The sequence below is a fragment of the Apostichopus japonicus genome, chromosome 13, assembly GCF_037975245.1.
Source record: "Apostichopus japonicus isolate 1M-3 chromosome 13, ASM3797524v1, whole genome shotgun sequence".
Taxonomy (NCBI): Eukaryota; Metazoa; Echinodermata; class Holothuroidea; order Aspidochirotida; family Stichopodidae; genus Apostichopus; species Apostichopus japonicus.
This window is the reverse complement of record NC_092573.1, coordinates 19,707,018-19,724,142: the sequence shown is the minus strand read 5'-3', so window position 1 is coordinate 19,724,142 and position 17,125 is coordinate 19,707,018. Positions and strand designations below refer to the sequence as shown.

The following is a 17,125-nucleotide window of genomic DNA, read 5'->3' as shown; positions in this document are numbered from 1 at the left end:
TGAAGCACTACTTAACAACTGTGCATAGACTCTTCAGACAGTTGATTATGTTCCCAAGATTCCCTAACGTACTCCCGGTAGTGTCATTCATTTACCAATGCAATCTTAATGAAAGCTCCAACAATAAACACACTCAAGTCATAAAATATTGTGTCTGTCTGTGTGTGGGTTAGATTATGCATCGGGTCACCTTGTGTATTATTTAAGTTGATAAATGTGTACGGATACAAACAGAGAAACTGGGATTATGTTGCTATGGCAACACACTCATATTCAGACATTAACATAAGATTATTAAATTACTGAAGCTTTTCACTAAACATGCATCTATTCTCTCATTCAGGCTCCTCCATTAAGTGACACATAATAAACAGCATGGTGATTGTCATATATAGTGTAAATCAATACTCTGTGTGAAACCTTTCTTGGGAGGCTCAAATCAAGGAAGCTTGTTGACTTTGGTCAGATGGACTAAAAAGTTAAGGTTTAGTTTTTTCTTAGCTGAGAGAAAACTATTCACTGGGCTAGATAGACTGAGTGCAAATCTTCCAAATGGAAGTATGATTAAATAAAGATTAGAGGAACATGATGGATGCCTTGACTGAAATCATCGCCTGATGCTGATTCTTGGAAACTGGCTAGCCAATATGACACTTGTGGTACCAAAATGAAATCACAACTTTATTTTTGGGTATACAGCGGACGGTACACCTCAACAATAATTGGCAGCGGTTGGAAATGGAAGAGGGTGGTATTACAGTATAGGGGAGGCAGAATTGTAGTAGCAATTGTACCAAACAGCGCATGGTGCTCAGTAAATAAGAATGCAAATTGCTAATTGGATACCCGTAAATGACAGCAAATGCGAATTTGCGTAGTAATCGCTGCACTTTGTTGACTTACTTTGTTGGTTAATATCACAGTGATGTCTATGACTGCAAGAGTGTTGTGAGGTGAGTCTGCCTTGGCTTTTCGGAATGTGATATAGGCGCGCTGACTGCTGACCCCTATCCTACTGTTGACATTGGCTTGAAGTCCGGTAGGGGTGGAGCTGACCACCTCACATCCCTCCATCAGTCGAGATTTACCCTCGTATAAAATCCTACAAAGCATTTGAAATAAAACTGGTTGAACATTTTTAAACTTGCAGTAATACTTTAAGATAAAATTCACATTCATTTTCAAGAGAAATGTTTCCCACGATCAAGAAATAATGACTCGCATAAGTAAACAGATAGAATCTAAATCAAACATTCAGGTCAAACCTCCATGGTAGTTACTCTGTCCAGAGTCAGAGAGTTACGAATCGACTACACTGTACCTGTGAGCTTTGAAGGGAAGGTTGAAAAGTTCCGCTAAAATGTAACTCTGTGATTGACAATACATGTAAGGTCGATATCGACGCTGCACTTTTAGACATGTACTCCACAAGGCTCAACAGAATCAAGTTGAGTCTAAATTTCTGAATATTTGAGTTATCTACCTAGTCCCACCCTCATAATATCCCCCTCCCCCACAGGAAAGGCTAATAACATAATAAAAGTATCAGATTTGTATATGTCAAACATATTGGTCACTTTAAAGCATATTTGGGAGGCAACTGAGGGTTACCGGCAGCATCTGTATTTAATTTCCCTCCCAAAGTCCTAATAGATCACACAATGGTTTCTCATGACTCATCCTTGCTTTCAAATGCCTAGGAAAGGGTTTACTTCCAAAGGTCACTTGAACTTCCTCTCTTACTGTTTAGTCAAGGTCCCATTTGCCAATGGTTAAGACTGAATGAAACTTGCTTTTACATCTGTCCATAGAAAATTAATCTAAAACAAACTTTCACAAGTACATATGTAAAGAAACCCAGGCTTCATAAAATAAATGTCAAAACTCACCCAATATCTGTGAGAGGAGGTGTGTCGTAACCTCTTTTATAACAGAGGAAAATGGATGGACTACCAAGGCACCCATTGTTAAGATCCGCTTGAAAACCAAAAGGGGTCTGGTCTATACAGGTATACCCTGGGGGAACCTATGGTACAGAAAGGGGAGAGAAAGACACAATTGTTAAGGACTATTCATACCCTGCCAAGTCAAGGATGCCGGGTGAACTTTTCAAAGTCCTGTACAGGCATATGTCGGCTGGCATTTGTTAGTAACTTCCTATGGAATTCCTACATGAGTAATAACGGACACGTTAAATGACACAGACACAGAGCACTTAAAGTGTCACTGTACCAGCTTTGCGCTAGTGTTCAACCGATTATGCAAAACAGAAAATACCGATTACCGATTATTTTTTTCATAATCGTACCGATTCCGATTATTTGAAAATGAGAAAATATCCCGTATATACGAAATCGGCAATAAAGTTTGACAGAAACAATAATTGTTGTGATTTTCCCCAATTTCCTTTTGCTTCGTTGTTATACAAGGCTCTAAGGTATCATTTTGTATGTATCAAATTACCTCTGGAGTTTCTCGGAAAGAAAATTTTTTTTTATTTCAAAAATACGGAAATATGACATCCTACCTAGTCAGCACTGTGCTAAGCGAATGGCCTAACCACCTCGACGTGAATGTCACCTGTTAATGGCTTGAAATGGGCTAAGAATAGTTGCTCAAAATATCAATCTCAAAAAGTATCTCAGACAAACCATCCATCTTCAATCTTTACCAAAGTGTAAATTTTAATGACATATTGCCTTCATTCCGACATTATTTTGTACTTATTTTCAGTATTATACCGTTTATGAACAAATAGAAATGTTACGAACTTGAAGTTAAACATACCTATTCGTTACCTATTTAACTCCATTCAGGTTCAATTAGAAAATGTAAGCTTAGGCCAATCAAACTGAAAAGCAAATTGTACCATCGTAACTTGTTTAAAATTACTCTAAAATGTAATACCAGATTGATGTAAAGAAATAAGAACAACTAGAAACTACTCCAATATAAAATATAACATTCCCTCTATAAGACATATCACTTACAGTACCTTCCAAACAAATGCCGATTTCCAGCAAATTGAAAGTTGTAAAGTAAGCTACGCATTTTTTTTTTTTGCAAACCGATGGTTAGGCTACATTTCCCATTGACTTAGTGTGGTTGTTAGGCTAACATGTGGTCGAAGATTGCAGTTTCCATGGATATTTTTATTTTTTATTTGCGACATAACTAGAGCGAATAAACAGATGGCAAGGTTACATTTCGAGGGCGATTTTCTTATATTTCTTTTCGCACTCGTAATTGTGCTTTAGGAGGGCTTTTTAGCACTTGCGAAGGCGAATCGCCCATCGCCCTCTCTTATTTCCGACCCTGTCAAGCACATTCGTTAATTCGCGAAATTGGTATTGCTGCTATGCTTACTGTGCCAAGAAATTTGAAGTCACTAACCACGAGGGAAGCAAAATCGGCGACCCTGGTAGCGTAAATTGATGAAAGTATACACTGTGAAAGACGTATAGAGGGTGTCTTAGTTTAATATTTCGTAGTAAAAGAACAAACCTAATACATCAGTTGATATTTTTAACTTCCATATGTTTTTGAATAATGATATTTTCACCTTCCATATGTTTTTGAATAGTCGGTATGACATAACTGGTATTCCACGTAATTTTTACCGATTCCGATTATGTTCCGATTATGCAATATTCATACCGATTCCGATTCGGTTAATCATTTGAACACTACTTTTCGCAAATGATTTCTCTTATTATTGTTATTAATGTTCACCTCAAAGGTGGACCTGTAGCCAGATGCAGGGACAGGGGATAGCAATTTTTCTTGGACAATATCTCTACTCCAAAATTCATGTCAAGTTGCCTAAATCCTCAGAGCTAATTACTCGCAGTGACAATCAGGTAATAGATCTATGGCAATGGCAAGGAAAAAACAAACAAACAAAATTGAAACATAATATGGTCACCTTCAGTCACAGATAGTTACAAATCACTAGTTTTAAATGTGACCTAGCCAATTTTGCTCTCCCAGTTCCCAACCCTTTCCTTTTGCTTATTCCAGAAACCTTCACACCTAAACATTGGCATTTTTTAATTTATCATATATATATATATACATTCATAGTGCTGTCGGGTTTATAGTAATATTGTAAGAGTACATTCCCATGTTGCAATCACTCAACGATCCGACTACCGTCATGCTTCCTGCACTTGAAACAGTAGAGTGCACTGCATGTAAGTCTTGAGTGCCATGTTTAAGACTTGCAACCCATCATTTGGAAAGCTTGAAGAGTGATGAGACGACTAAAACAGAGAGTCAGTTGCTAGTGATAGCGTCTAAATTTCTACCAGAGGAACAAGATTCCTAGACGAAGTTTTTGATGCATCAATACCATTCTTCCTACATGTGTTATAAACATGTAAAGAATATGTGTCACTATTGCCCTGTCCGCAATCCTCTGTTATGTCCATTACTGGCCTCAAACAGCTGCTCAATATTTGTCAGATTTTCAAATAAAATTCCTTGAGGTGGGTGGAGTGTCAGTAAATATACACTGTAAAATAGTAGGGTTGTCAATTATCACAGGATAATCAATTTAATGTAGCAATGTTTATTTGGAGAAAACCTGGGTAGCAGAGACTGTCGACAGATCCAGAGTTCACATCCAAACGCACAGTATGAAGTCTGGTTTAATTACGGTACTGCACTATCGAGCATGACCAATAACAAAACATAGTGCTTCAATTCTGCAGTATATACTGTAAAAATACTAACCTAAATCAAACGTTGGATACACCAAAAAAAATACTCTGAAGGAAGACCATACATTAATGAGACATTATTCCTTATGCACTCAAGTTCTCTTTTACAAAAGAGATTTTTAATTGGATATTTTTCACCTTATTATGACCATTTGGTAATCTGCACTACAGTTTACTGGTACGTAGCAAAGTTTCCCTGCAACAAATAAGGTTGCATTCAAACAAACAAACAATTCAAACAATTTCTTTGAATGCTTCAAAGCAACAGTTTTCTTGAAGCAAGATGCGTGTCATGCAACTAACTTGGTTTTTCCGTAAGATTTGCTATCCACTACGAAAACGCATGTGTAGACACTTTGGATGGTAGAATGAGAAGGAAGGGCAACGACGGGAGGAGCCGGTCGTTGAGGGTGCACAGTGTTAAAAGGTTACCAGGGCATAGTAGGCACGGTAGAATGAGGTGCTAAGGTTGTGAGGTAAATATAACAGTTTTCTTGAAGCAAGATGCATGTCATGCAACTCACTTGGCAATATAGTGCAAGGAATGTACAGTAGTACATTAGTATAGAGAGTTTGGGCTTAAAGAGTCTGAAAGGACCCATCAAGTTACCTTCTCTCCTTGGCTCTTGATGATTATAATAATATCTGTTATAGGAGCTAAGTTCCTCTGTGGTTTGATGTGTCCTTCGCTCTGGATTTCCTCGTCCAAAGGTTTGGAATCTTCCGTAAGGCCGGTCAGTACGAAATAGTCGGCGACTCTCGGCCCATGGTCATCCATGGTAAAACGACTCTGAAAGACAGAGAGACAAGAGAAAAATTTAATACTAATGAATTGCAGCATAAATGCAGATGGGACCCTGCGATTTTAACCCACCCCCCCCAGCGTAGGATTGATGGAATGATCTCGCCCCTGCGCTCTTTGATAAATCTGCAATGTAAAATCAGCGCGTGGTTGATCTGGGATCATCGGTGACCTTTGACTTCCATTGTTGTTCAGTGTAATCTGGCATGTAGTTTGACACAATAGAAGGTAGCATTATAGCAGCGCTTATAACAGTCACACCCATTTTCTTCTAGTAAACAAACCTCAACTTCAAGTTCGGTGATTGTGAGCGAATCCAATGAATCGATCCGTACAACAGTTTTAATAGCCATCACAAGATACTTTGACAACTTTAGACGACTTAAAAGTGTGTTTGATTGTGGACACACTTCTGTACAATAAGATGTATTATTGAGAAAGAGTGATAAAGTATGGAGTAAATTTTGGGGGTAGTGTAACATTTCAAACTGAAACATGAGGACTACACACACAATGCATTAAAAGCTAGCGTATAGTGCCGTATACCAATATTCAATTTCTTTATTCCAGAATAACTTACAAAATTTATATAGGACACATAATAACGATACACAAAGACATAAAATGTACAATCATGAAAGCATGAACAATATTTTTTTTTTTTAGAATGAAAGATTTAAAAGGATTAAAAAGATCATAACAGAGATTCGAAGAACCCATTTTGAATATAAATGGCTGCTCTGTAGATAAATGAGTTCTTAGAAAGCATAATTCTAGATAAATATTGGTACACACAGAGTGCTTCTAGTGTACAAGATACTAAACACTGCTATATATACTGGTATACACAGCAGGTGTACCTGTACAGCCTGAATAACTATGGTTCAGCATTCTGTTATAAACTGTACAATATCACAATTGCACTATTTTAAAGAAACTACCAGCAGGTTATATGTTTTTTTTGGGGGGTCTGAGTCATTACTTGGCCCATGTTATATATCGTATAGAGAGTGATAATTTGGCTGTTCATGATGCCAAAGTAGATGCTTTGTGCTGTACACATCTTCAAGTATCATCTTCCAATAAGCTCTACCTGCAGATTATCCTAAGATGGTCACGCCACTATGAATCAAATCATGAGGTAATGGTAGCACTTCATACACAGTACAGAAACAGGCATATAATCTCTGTCCCTCCCACTGACTCCAGTTGTCAAGTAATAACAAAATGTCTGCAATTGTGTAGGAAAATGGGCCTTTCTGAGATGTCGAGAACAGAGGTAGCCAGCTTTTGTAAGGCCTAGATCTATTTTGTCATCTGTAGGAGGAAATTTCTTCCAACTGAATGGGTGAATGAGCTACTGTAAGTACTGCTTACTCAGAAAAGTGCAATGAGTCATCAAAATCTTTGACTTCAAATTGCAAATTGATCATGGGAATATTATTAAGTACATCACACCTCCCCTTAGAACTACAACAATTGCAGTTGAACTAAAGATATGATCCTTTTTGTGTCGTACTGGATATTCTCTCTAGAACTCTCAATTGTTGCCGTTATACACTGTGTGTACCACCAGGACCAATGCTACTGTATGCAGAGATGAACTATTTCCAATAAACAATTGCTATTTGTGTTCTGGAAAACTCCCAAACAGTAAAACAACATGGAAGCCAAAAATTCTGCACCTCTTAGAACGATCTTTATTTCTCTCACTGTACATAACACATCACTTGCCTGTCTCCATACAAGATCTCCACAGAAAAGGGAAGCTGTTACATAATTTAACAATACCAGTTTTAGTCGAAATGTAAGATCTTGGATATCGAAGTGAAGAATTTTACAAATTTTCCAAGCATACTTTTAGGTGGCAAAAGCACATGGGTATGGCTGGGCAAAGCCAATGTATAATTTGCAAAGACACCGAACCAGGTGAACATTCTCTACAGTACAAATAAAAACCATCTGAATGAAATGTGACCAAAGCAGTTCTGGTTAAATAACAAACTTTAAAGATGAAAGTAATCTTGCAGTTAATTAATTAATAATTAATATTGTACGATGTGAAATGGACCATTGCAATGCCCCGTGGGTTATTCAACCAACTTCCGGAGCACAACCTACCGCTTGATCTTGGCAAACAAATGGTTGTGAAGAATAAATACTGTAATATTGGCTGTAAATTGAACCCTAGGTAACATATTACTCAGTATCTCTTTATCTTAACTAGAATTATCATCTGACCACAAAGTTGTTTTCTTTCTTCGGGCAAAGGTTATGCAAATATGTACGAGAAAAATTAGTCACGTACTATATAAACTGTTTATACTGTAGCAAAATGATATTTAATCCGTTAATAGTGAGCCCTCAGTAAATGGGGATGCTTGATGAGCACTGTTCATTTGATACAAAGGTAAAAGTTCAAGCAAGCTTTCTGAATTACCAGGGGAACTGTTACTCTTTTCTCAGCTGAAGTCTGAATCCTTATGGATACCTTTAAGATATTTAGCTATCAAATTTGGAAAAACAAACCCTTCCCCTCCCCCTCCCCAATCAAGTTTCCCTAGCAAGGGTTCAGTTGTTGTGAGGAGACAGGTAAATGAGGAGCGAAGTAAATGACAAAATTCAGAACCTATGAAACTGCTACACAAAATTTGAACACTAAATTATTCCCTGTTTAACAGTGAATAACAGTGAAGACTTTAGCCCTAACTTCCTGTACATTACATGTAAAACATGTTAGGCAACAAACCTATCCTATGAAAATGTATTAGCACTTGGCTATGTGTTGGTTGATCTTTGTCTAGGAAAAACAGACTTTCACAGGCTCATTAACATCTGTTTATGACGTTCATGCTCAAAATTACCAAAATAGATTCCTTTATGGTGTTATAAACACTAACAGCTGCTTTGGATACCGATGCCCATTATACATAGCACTGAGCATTATCTAACTTGTTCTTACTGTTCATTAACAAGAACGGGCCACTGACTTGTACACTAACTGTGAAAATCCCCATAGCAATCATTCTGTATTCATCAAGCAGGAAAACAAGCAGGTCAATAATACAATGATTGGACTGGCAATGCTGACTAGAAAACAGCGCCTTTTATTCAGACTGATAATTGGTTCAGTAAATAAAAGAAGTCAACTGATGCAACAATTACTCTTATGAAAATCAGAACATCTGTAAGTTTACAGGTAAAAGTGTACAATGACACAAGAGTTTGATATACTGTATATATTTGTACAAAAGAGACTTGGACTAGAGAGGAAATTAGTCATACTATGATGTAGCAAATGACGAGCTCCGAGTGGTTGCAAATTATTGTGAAGAGGATGGAAATTAATGCATCACTGTCATGCCAAGACATCTCTCAAACTAGCCAGTCGTGTTTCATTAATTAAAACAAATTAAACGCTGTAACGTTATTGTACTTTTCTGCAAAAATTTCACTCTGATGCTATTTCGACATTTAAGAATTTCTCATTGAGTTTCAAGCATAGATGAGTTAAACAGAAAGTGGCAGGTGTTCCAGGCATGGGGTCAGTTAGGGATGTCGCTTGACAATATGAAATTTGATTTAATCGACATAATTTTTCAACTAAAATTTCAAGTAGTAGTGTAATGTTCCCACATGACTGAGCTGATTCTACAGTATGATTGATTATTTTATTATTTCTCCCTTACTCGAAATGGTAGAATTAGCTGGTAGTTAGTGCAACATATCTTGAAGTTCACCTACTGTATCAATAGGCTATCAAGTTCTTACTGATCAAAAATTGAATAATATAACCAAAGTAATTAGCTTTGACAAGAGAATTTGGATAATTGACAGCACAGATGTCTGAAGGGGAGGGAACGAACATCATTGGAAAAGAACATTGACAGCTCATTCATCATGGAGAGACGAAATCTGTACTAAGACTCACACAGTGCTGTAGTTGCTTGGTACACCTACATACATCTGCATCCTTAGGACCTTAACACTTCACAGCATGTAATGTTCAAGTAGTTCACATAGATGGTTGCATTTCATATTACCACAATTCACGATCATCATTATTACCAATCTCCCAAGATTGTTCCAGATACTAACTGGTGTATAATGTTCTGCATGAAACATGTCCGGTATTGTCTCTCGTCAGAGACGTGTGCATTCAGCTGAACTTAACCAGCTACTGTACTTTTCTTACTTTTTCACTGAAAACAGCAAATCGTAAACAAAGATCGAAAATGGGGATCACAGTGGAGGGCAATGATGGTTTATTGTGAGCCATTGAAATTTGTTTACATAATATTGTTTGTACCACAAAAATTTGCAAGAATGCCCAGAAGGGTTTTCTTAAGGCTCTTCTTTTTGAATTCCACATTCATTACAATTTTCATTTCGAAAGGAAACTTGGAAAAGCTGAAAAATTTCTGGAATTTTTCAACAAAGGTTTGTACCACAACAATTTACAGGAATCTGAACAATGTTTTCATTTCAAATGCTCTTACAGTTTTTTACTTCAAAAGTAAAGTTGAAACATTTAAGGACCTTGAATGCTATTACCTAATATAATTTGGTTCTTCACCCAAACTCTTGAAGGATGAAAGAGGGCTGTTTTAAGCAGCAGAATCCTTTAACTGGCACTCTCCTACGATGAATTTAATACATGGAACTTGAAGAAAAGCCAAGCTATCCACCTGTTATTTGGCTTGCCACTTATTAAAACAGACTAAAAGAATGTCATGCGCCCCCTCAACAAAGGAGTCCTGGTAATGAGATTGTAACACTTCCATCCCTATTTCGTGGATCAAGTCATAGATACACATTGTACGAGAACGCCTCAGGAAAAATATCCAACATTTTCCTTCGACAATGAGGAAGATTTCAAAGTTACCTTGATACGATTGCAGTCCATCCAATACACAGTGGGTACAGTAAGACTAGCCTAACTGTTACCACCATACGATTGTAGTACATCCAATACACTGTGTGTAAGACTATAAGACTGACCTAGAACTGAAGTTCCTAGTCACAAAACAGTCACTTCCTACGGCTGTTCGGGGTTGGTGCCCAATACAGTATGTAACTTTCTGGTCATACATTTATAGTATAGGAATCAATGGTCAGGTACCTGTTTGTACACAGTACAGTATTAAAACCATCATTACCACCCTATTGGATCTAGTTATATGTCAGTACAAATTACAGTACTGGCATTGGAAATATATTCCTTCCTTCCCTTCCCTGATCATATTAACAGTATTTTTCTGTCATGGGTGGTTACTTTCAAATAAGAAACTTCCAAATTTATAGATGGCTTTAAGCCAAAAAACTGTTTTAAATCAAAAACATAATTTATGGTGACTAGGCTATGTGTAAGATCAAAGGGCATGTGGAAGAAATGAAATCACAGAGTTTATATCTGATGCTACTTTCCCTGGGAAGGTGAAAATCACATTATGTATACATACAGTGGGAGGCCAAATATGTTTACACCTTCCACATGTAGGCTACAAAACAATGTATACGGGGCTGCCACATAAGGCAAAGCTTCCACTGTGTTGTCAAACTCACCTTCCACACAAGTGCACTAAGTCTGGCATATTGCCAAAGATTTGAAGTAGTATATACTTAAACTGTCAGTTCTTATTAACTGCAACACAAAAAGTGACAGAAAATTGTTAATTTAAATTCTAATGGGAAAATGAGAGATACCAGATGGTACTCAATTGTTTTTCCTGAATGGTCTGGTTGCCAATGGCAAAATGGACCCAACAATGTAAGAACCAGTCTATTAATAGGTGCAGGAACAATTCTACAGCAATATACTGTATATGAAACGTTTGTCACAGTTTATTTACTGTTTTCATCAACTTCAATTTAGTACTCCTCCTCCCTTGTTTAATTTCTCATCTTGAACTGTTGTATTTTCAACACACTTCAGAGTTCCGTGCCGCCCACCCGTAAGGTAAATTTTCTATTCCTAATACAAAATGGGGTGAAATATTTGATCAAATTGATGAAAATGCAGAACAGACGTTTGCAAACGTTCATCAAATATTCTTTGAACATACAGAAAGGAGAACTGATCAAAGAGCATTATGAGAAAGATTCTGAACTGGTCGCTCCTGTTTGGATAAACGAGATTGATCATTATCTTATTTCCTGTAAATGGATAGAAAGCGTGTTCAGAACGTTTAATCTGTAATTACCAGAAAACAAATTTGAAACTGAAAGTGGGCTAAGGGAGAGTTCACAAGCTATATTGGTTTTTTTTTTATACTTTTGCTATTTACAAAATGTGTTGCCTAATGCATGCAGTCAAGAATGGGATAATAAGGAAACCTGTTTTATTTCATCATACAGTAGGTGTGAATGTCACATTATAGCAGTGTTGAAAATCCGAAAAACTATAACTATTTAAGTAATGGTCAAATTTCTCCTTTGTTTTATTTTTTTCCTGGCTTTTTTGTCGCTTTCACAAAAATGCGGGGACTCATTTAACAAACAGTTGCAAGCCTAATTTGAGCCTTGATTAGGTCTTTGCAAATTTATTTCTTCTTTCTTTTGGACGCTATCACAATACTAAGGGGTGCTGGTTTACCCAAACCGTTTCCAGTCGAGAATTCTGTTGATGGATAAAGATACACTCAACATTTAACACTTCTCCACACTAGCTCGTTGAAAGATAAAAGTTGTTGACTATAAATCAACGAAGGACCTGTGCGCTCACAGCGCACGAGTACAACGGCAAATCGCTCGTAGCTACCGGTGCAATCTAAGTTCCTTTGACTTTGTAGCATAAATTGTAATTAACTTTTCATGTCCCTTCACATGCAGATCTGTCAAACAAGAAACCACTGAGTGCGCAATGCATGCACATGTAGACAAGGGTTTGTTCTGTATTACATGTATTGGCAGCATGCAGTAGTGAACTGCATCCGAAGATTACCATCCTTCCAAGACAAGTGACAAATGATGTGCATGGATGCAGAAATATATCCAGTGACAACCCAGCTGCCTTGCAGTGTGTACATATGGGTTTGGGTTTGGGTACGTATGAGTTTGGAAAGCCAAGCTGGTTCCTCTTCCTGACGCCGTCTCGGGGACCGGCGCCTCCTCTTGGATCTTCTGTATCCATCGTCGGAAGAGTCCGAGGACTCGTCGGAGATTGGAGAGTATCTCTTCCTCTCTCTACGTCTTGGGGATCTTGTATGCGACCCCGATCTCTCCCTTCTGGGTCGGCGGGAGGACTCTCTCTCCCTACTTTCTCGGGCCGGGATCTCCGTCGGAACCCGCCTCTCCGGCTCCCTGTCCGGCTCCCTGGAACGGGACCGGCTCCGTCTCCGCGTCCCCTCGGTTGCTCTCTCTTTAGGACCCGAGCCTCCCACGGCCGGGGGGCCGCGCTCTGTGGGTCTGTTTAGCTGCGGCCCGGACTGAGACGGAGTCTCCAGCCCGGCCGAGCTGTGCCTCTGCTTTGGAGGTCTTTTCCTGGCAGGAGCCTTGCCTTTGCTCCTGCCCTTCCCTCTGGCCGTAACTGATCCGGACGTAGCCGGGGCCGTTAGGGGAAATCTTTCTCTTTCTCTTTCCTCTCTCTCTACCTCTTTCTCTCCTTCGGCCCTCTCCTGGCCACTCTCCTCCACCTCTCTCTCTACTACTCCCTCCTCCTCTCTATCTCCCGTTATTCCTGGAACCTCCGGCGCCCCGATTGCGCTCGGGATCGAGTCCAGCCTTCCCTGGAGCTTGCTACGTAAGCCCTCAAGCCACAGGTCGATGTCCTGCCACTGAGCTGGTGTAAACTTAATACACACCAGGCAGGGGTCTCGTCGAGTGCAGGATCTGCATTTTGGACAAAGGTCGTGTTCGTCCCAGGCTCTGCCTGGGCGAAACATAGAGCAGTTGATGCACTTCAATGGATTGCGTGACATGCTGAATAACCGGATTAAGGAAGATTACTTCTTAGTGATAAATGAACAACAATAGAAGCTTAACGTAAGAGGGGAGAACTAGGGAGGGAATTAGGCTTAGGTGGAGCGTAGCGTAACCTAGCAACGGTAAACAAGGTAACGCTACGGGGTGGCCTAACATGAAAATGCAAGCTGAAACAAAAATGAGAGAGCGAGAAATACATACGAAAAAGAGTGAATATAAGTGAGCAATATGAATCCCCAAAAGGGGGACGAGAGAAACTAATTGGGGGGAAGAAAGCTAGTAAACAAGCTAAGAAAACACAATAACAACAACACGCTTTAGCGTGGGGAGGAATAGGGCGGGAACCTAGGCAGTTTCGCGGAACTGCTAACCCCGCCGCAAACCAACCCGAGGAGGAAACGCACTACGAAAACAGTCCCCAAAACCCTCCCTTTTGATAAAAAGGATACTTATCGGTCAGGAAAGGACTGTCAAACTTCTAAAGATCCGAAGCTAAAAAACTTCCGGCGATCGTCGAAGAAAACCAAGACAATTTTCCAAGGAAACTATCCACAAGAAAAATATGCGTGTAGGCACTTGGAATGGTAGAATGAAAAAGGAGGAGGGACCGGAAGGGGGGTCCGGTCATAGAGGGCGCACAGTGTTATTTATTTACCAGGACTTTATAGGCACGGTAGAATGAGGTGCTAAGGTTGTGAGGAGACAGGTAAGCGAGGAGCGAAGTAAATATATATATCGATACTGACATAGCACTGTCTACTGAAGATGGCAAAGTACTGTACATGAGGCATGGAGCTCTGTGTATATATCGAATATAAGAATTATATCCAGGTAGCACTATACTTAAATTTATATCCATGAGGAGATGGAATACTGTCTGCATCAGATATTACACATGTTAGTATATAGTAAGATAGGTATGGTGCAGCCCTTCTAGAGGAGGGGAGGGGATAGGGGTGGCAATTCTAGAAACAGAACTTGATAACAATAACAGCTGGTAATAATTGCACATAACATATAATTGGATGAAAAGAAATACAACAGGATTATGCCAAGATTATACAGATCATAGATTATTTAGAAACCTTTTGTATGGTATGGATGACAATTGCTTAGAAATACTGTAGGGATAAATTCATATTCAGTAATCCACAGATATTACTGTTTCTTTTCTCGTTGAACTGTTCCAGGAATTACGCTTTGTTGGTGCTTACTTGCACAGCAAAAAAGTATTGTTGTTAACAATTAGTTATTTATAAACAAATCTTCACTTATCCAAACCTTTGACGTTTCACTGCAAAATGTGTTTAAAAATGAAAAAATAAAAAAGACATAATTTCTCAGTCCATCCTCAGAGATTTTGTTTAAATTACCTAATGAAAACTAGCTGCCAACAAAAGAGCTCTCTGCAATACTAAAGTTCACTAAATGTCATTTTAAATAGGATCCAAAACAATAATATTACATCTTCATAAATAAACTTCTCATATTTCAGGTTCCTTAATAACAAAACCACTGGCAACAATACAAATCACATGGTTCCCTTTTGGTGCAAAGTTTGGTGCCAATTGAACTTTGGTATTGCCGTAACCAATCAACAATTAAATAACAGAGAATTGGGATCCAAATCTGACAAAAGAATTCCCTGTAGAGTTAAAAGACAAAAATAAAAAATATTGGCAGAGATGTAAACAAAGGCAGGGTTGAATTAAAGCAGACTTCCGCTGTCGAATATACACAGACAGCTGCTGCAGACCGTATTATCGAAAAATTGAATGGGAACATTGAAAGGTGTCTGAACAGCTTGCAAACACAGCTTGCAAACACAATTGCAGACACAATGTTCCCGCAATGGATATACTGCGACGGTGGCCAGCCACTTCATACAGGGTTCAAAAATAGGTAACTGTTTAACATGCAAGTTTAGCTAAAACACAGATACAGTATTGCATGTGTGTGTGTGTGTGTATCCTGTGCTGTAAACATACGAATCCATCTTTCATCCAGGCTTGCTATGAGTCAAGGATCTAGGTTAAGTCCAAATCATTTATAAGGGTGTAGTCTCAATCTTTCTCTACAATCTTTCCTTGAGGCAAGGGTGCATGTAGTACATTAGAAGTTAGAATAATACTTGTTGCTTTAGTAACATGCTTTTTGTTAGTGTTGTGGTTTCCACCATTTGGCATTTTCAAATGCCCACAATACTCCATTACCAGCAAATTTAGTCCAAATAAATGCGGAGGTAGCAATTTCCGCTTATTATTGACTCTATATACTTCCAAGTTTTCAAGGGTTACATCATTCACAACAGTGCATGATACAATTAAACCTTGTTTCGAAGCAAGAGATTCCATACTAGTACCATACTTTGATGTACAGAATTAGCTTACACCAAACTGACATTGTCACCATTCTATAATTACATGACGAAAGTGATATTTCACACGAGAAAAATTATATCATATTAAAAGTTACATATCCTGTATTATGAACAGCTTACTGCTCTTAACTGCATACAGACCTGGACAGCGAATCACACCCTACCTACTGCACTTTTACTTTCATACTGGTATTTCAATAACAGTAATTCTCCACAATGTTGTAGATGGCAATTAAGCAATTCTCATATTTTTTGTTTCTAAGGAAAAAGTTTCAAGATCACAGCCTTATATAATTTCCAATCAAGATGGCTGGTGCATTAATAAATGGCCAAATGTTTTCATTATATTTTTGCTCTAAACTTTTGATTCTTTTCTCACATTTTTTTTAAACTAATTGGTGGGTCCCTAAGTGGATAGGCAAATACTATCTTTCGCTTTACTGTGCATACAGACTTTGATATTTTCGTTATCTTCCAAAAACAATATTTTTGTTAAAATCTGACCTCAGTACAGTGCAACACCTCACCGAGCAGTGAAGAGAGCAAACAGGGTCAATGGACTGTTTGAGTAATATCTTTCACAACTTTTTATTTTCCAAACGCAGGTAGCTTCTTTAAGTAATGCTAAACAGATAATGCTTGGTATGAACACAAGATCAAAGACAAGCAAGTTGCATCACCCTTTGTTGAGCCGTGTGCAATTCTTGGGGGCTTCTTTGTGATTCTAGAATAAACAAATTGTCAAAAAGTATGAAGGTTTCAAGGGCCGTGGGCTAAAATAATAATAATAATAATAATAATACACAGTTCTTATAAAGCGCAAATACACACTTAAGTCTCAGTGCGCTGATAATTATTAACCCCTGGTCATTGGTAACTTGTCACACCCACACACCAAAGTGTGCACAATTCAATCAATCTCTCCTGGGGCACCACAGTGCACCACAACCACGTGTCCCCCGGGGGACTTCCCATAGGGTGCAGCCACAAACCGGCGCACGCAACTATATTTACAAGTTACCTCGCAGGTCCCCATTTATACACCTGGGTGAAGAGAGGCAATGGAGATAAAGCGCCTTGCCCAAGGACACAACGCAATGATCTGGCCAGGGCTCGAACCTGTAATCCTTAGATCACAAGTCCACTGCCTTAACCACTTGACCACAACGCCCTCCGTTTGTTGTAAAAGAGGATAGAGAGCTCCATAATGAAAGAAATTCAAGTACATGAAACAATATTTGTCTGCAAATCCCATGGTGCTTCCTCTCTCTCTCTCTTTCATCTTGCACCCTGCCCCCA

At 38.7% G+C, this 17,125-nt stretch overlaps 2 protein-coding genes across 3 annotated transcripts in view; both read right to left on the bottom strand.

The window, feature by feature from the left end:
* The window catches only part of LOC139978542 (C-myc promoter-binding protein-like), a 66,995-nt gene that overhangs the window by 34,655 nt on the left and 15,215 nt on the right, over nucleotides 1-17,125 (bottom strand). For both annotated transcript variants that reach the window (XM_071988838.1, XM_071988839.1), the window contains exons 2-4: nucleotides 5,332-5,511; nucleotides 1,890-2,026; nucleotides 904-1,102 (exon numbers count right to left, since the gene is read on the bottom strand). In XM_071988838.1, coding sequence (XP_071844939.1) covers nucleotides 904-1,102; nucleotides 1,890-2,026; nucleotides 5,332-5,499 — 504 coding nt within the window. In that variant the 5' untranslated portion in view covers nucleotides 5,500-5,511. The remainder of the gene's footprint in view (nucleotides 1-903; nucleotides 1,103-1,889; nucleotides 2,027-5,331; nucleotides 5,512-17,125) is intronic.
* LOC139978545 (uncharacterized) lies at nucleotides 5,537-17,036 on the bottom strand. The gene is made up of 2 exons (XM_071988842.1): nucleotides 13,896-17,036; nucleotides 5,537-13,443 (listed from the first exon to the last, which is right to left on the bottom strand). Exon 2 carries the CDS (start codon nucleotides 13,440-13,442, stop codon nucleotides 12,420-12,422), a length of 1,023 nt encoding a protein of 340 aa, XP_071844943.1. The 5' UTR covers nucleotide 13,443; nucleotides 13,896-17,036; the 3' UTR covers nucleotides 5,537-12,419.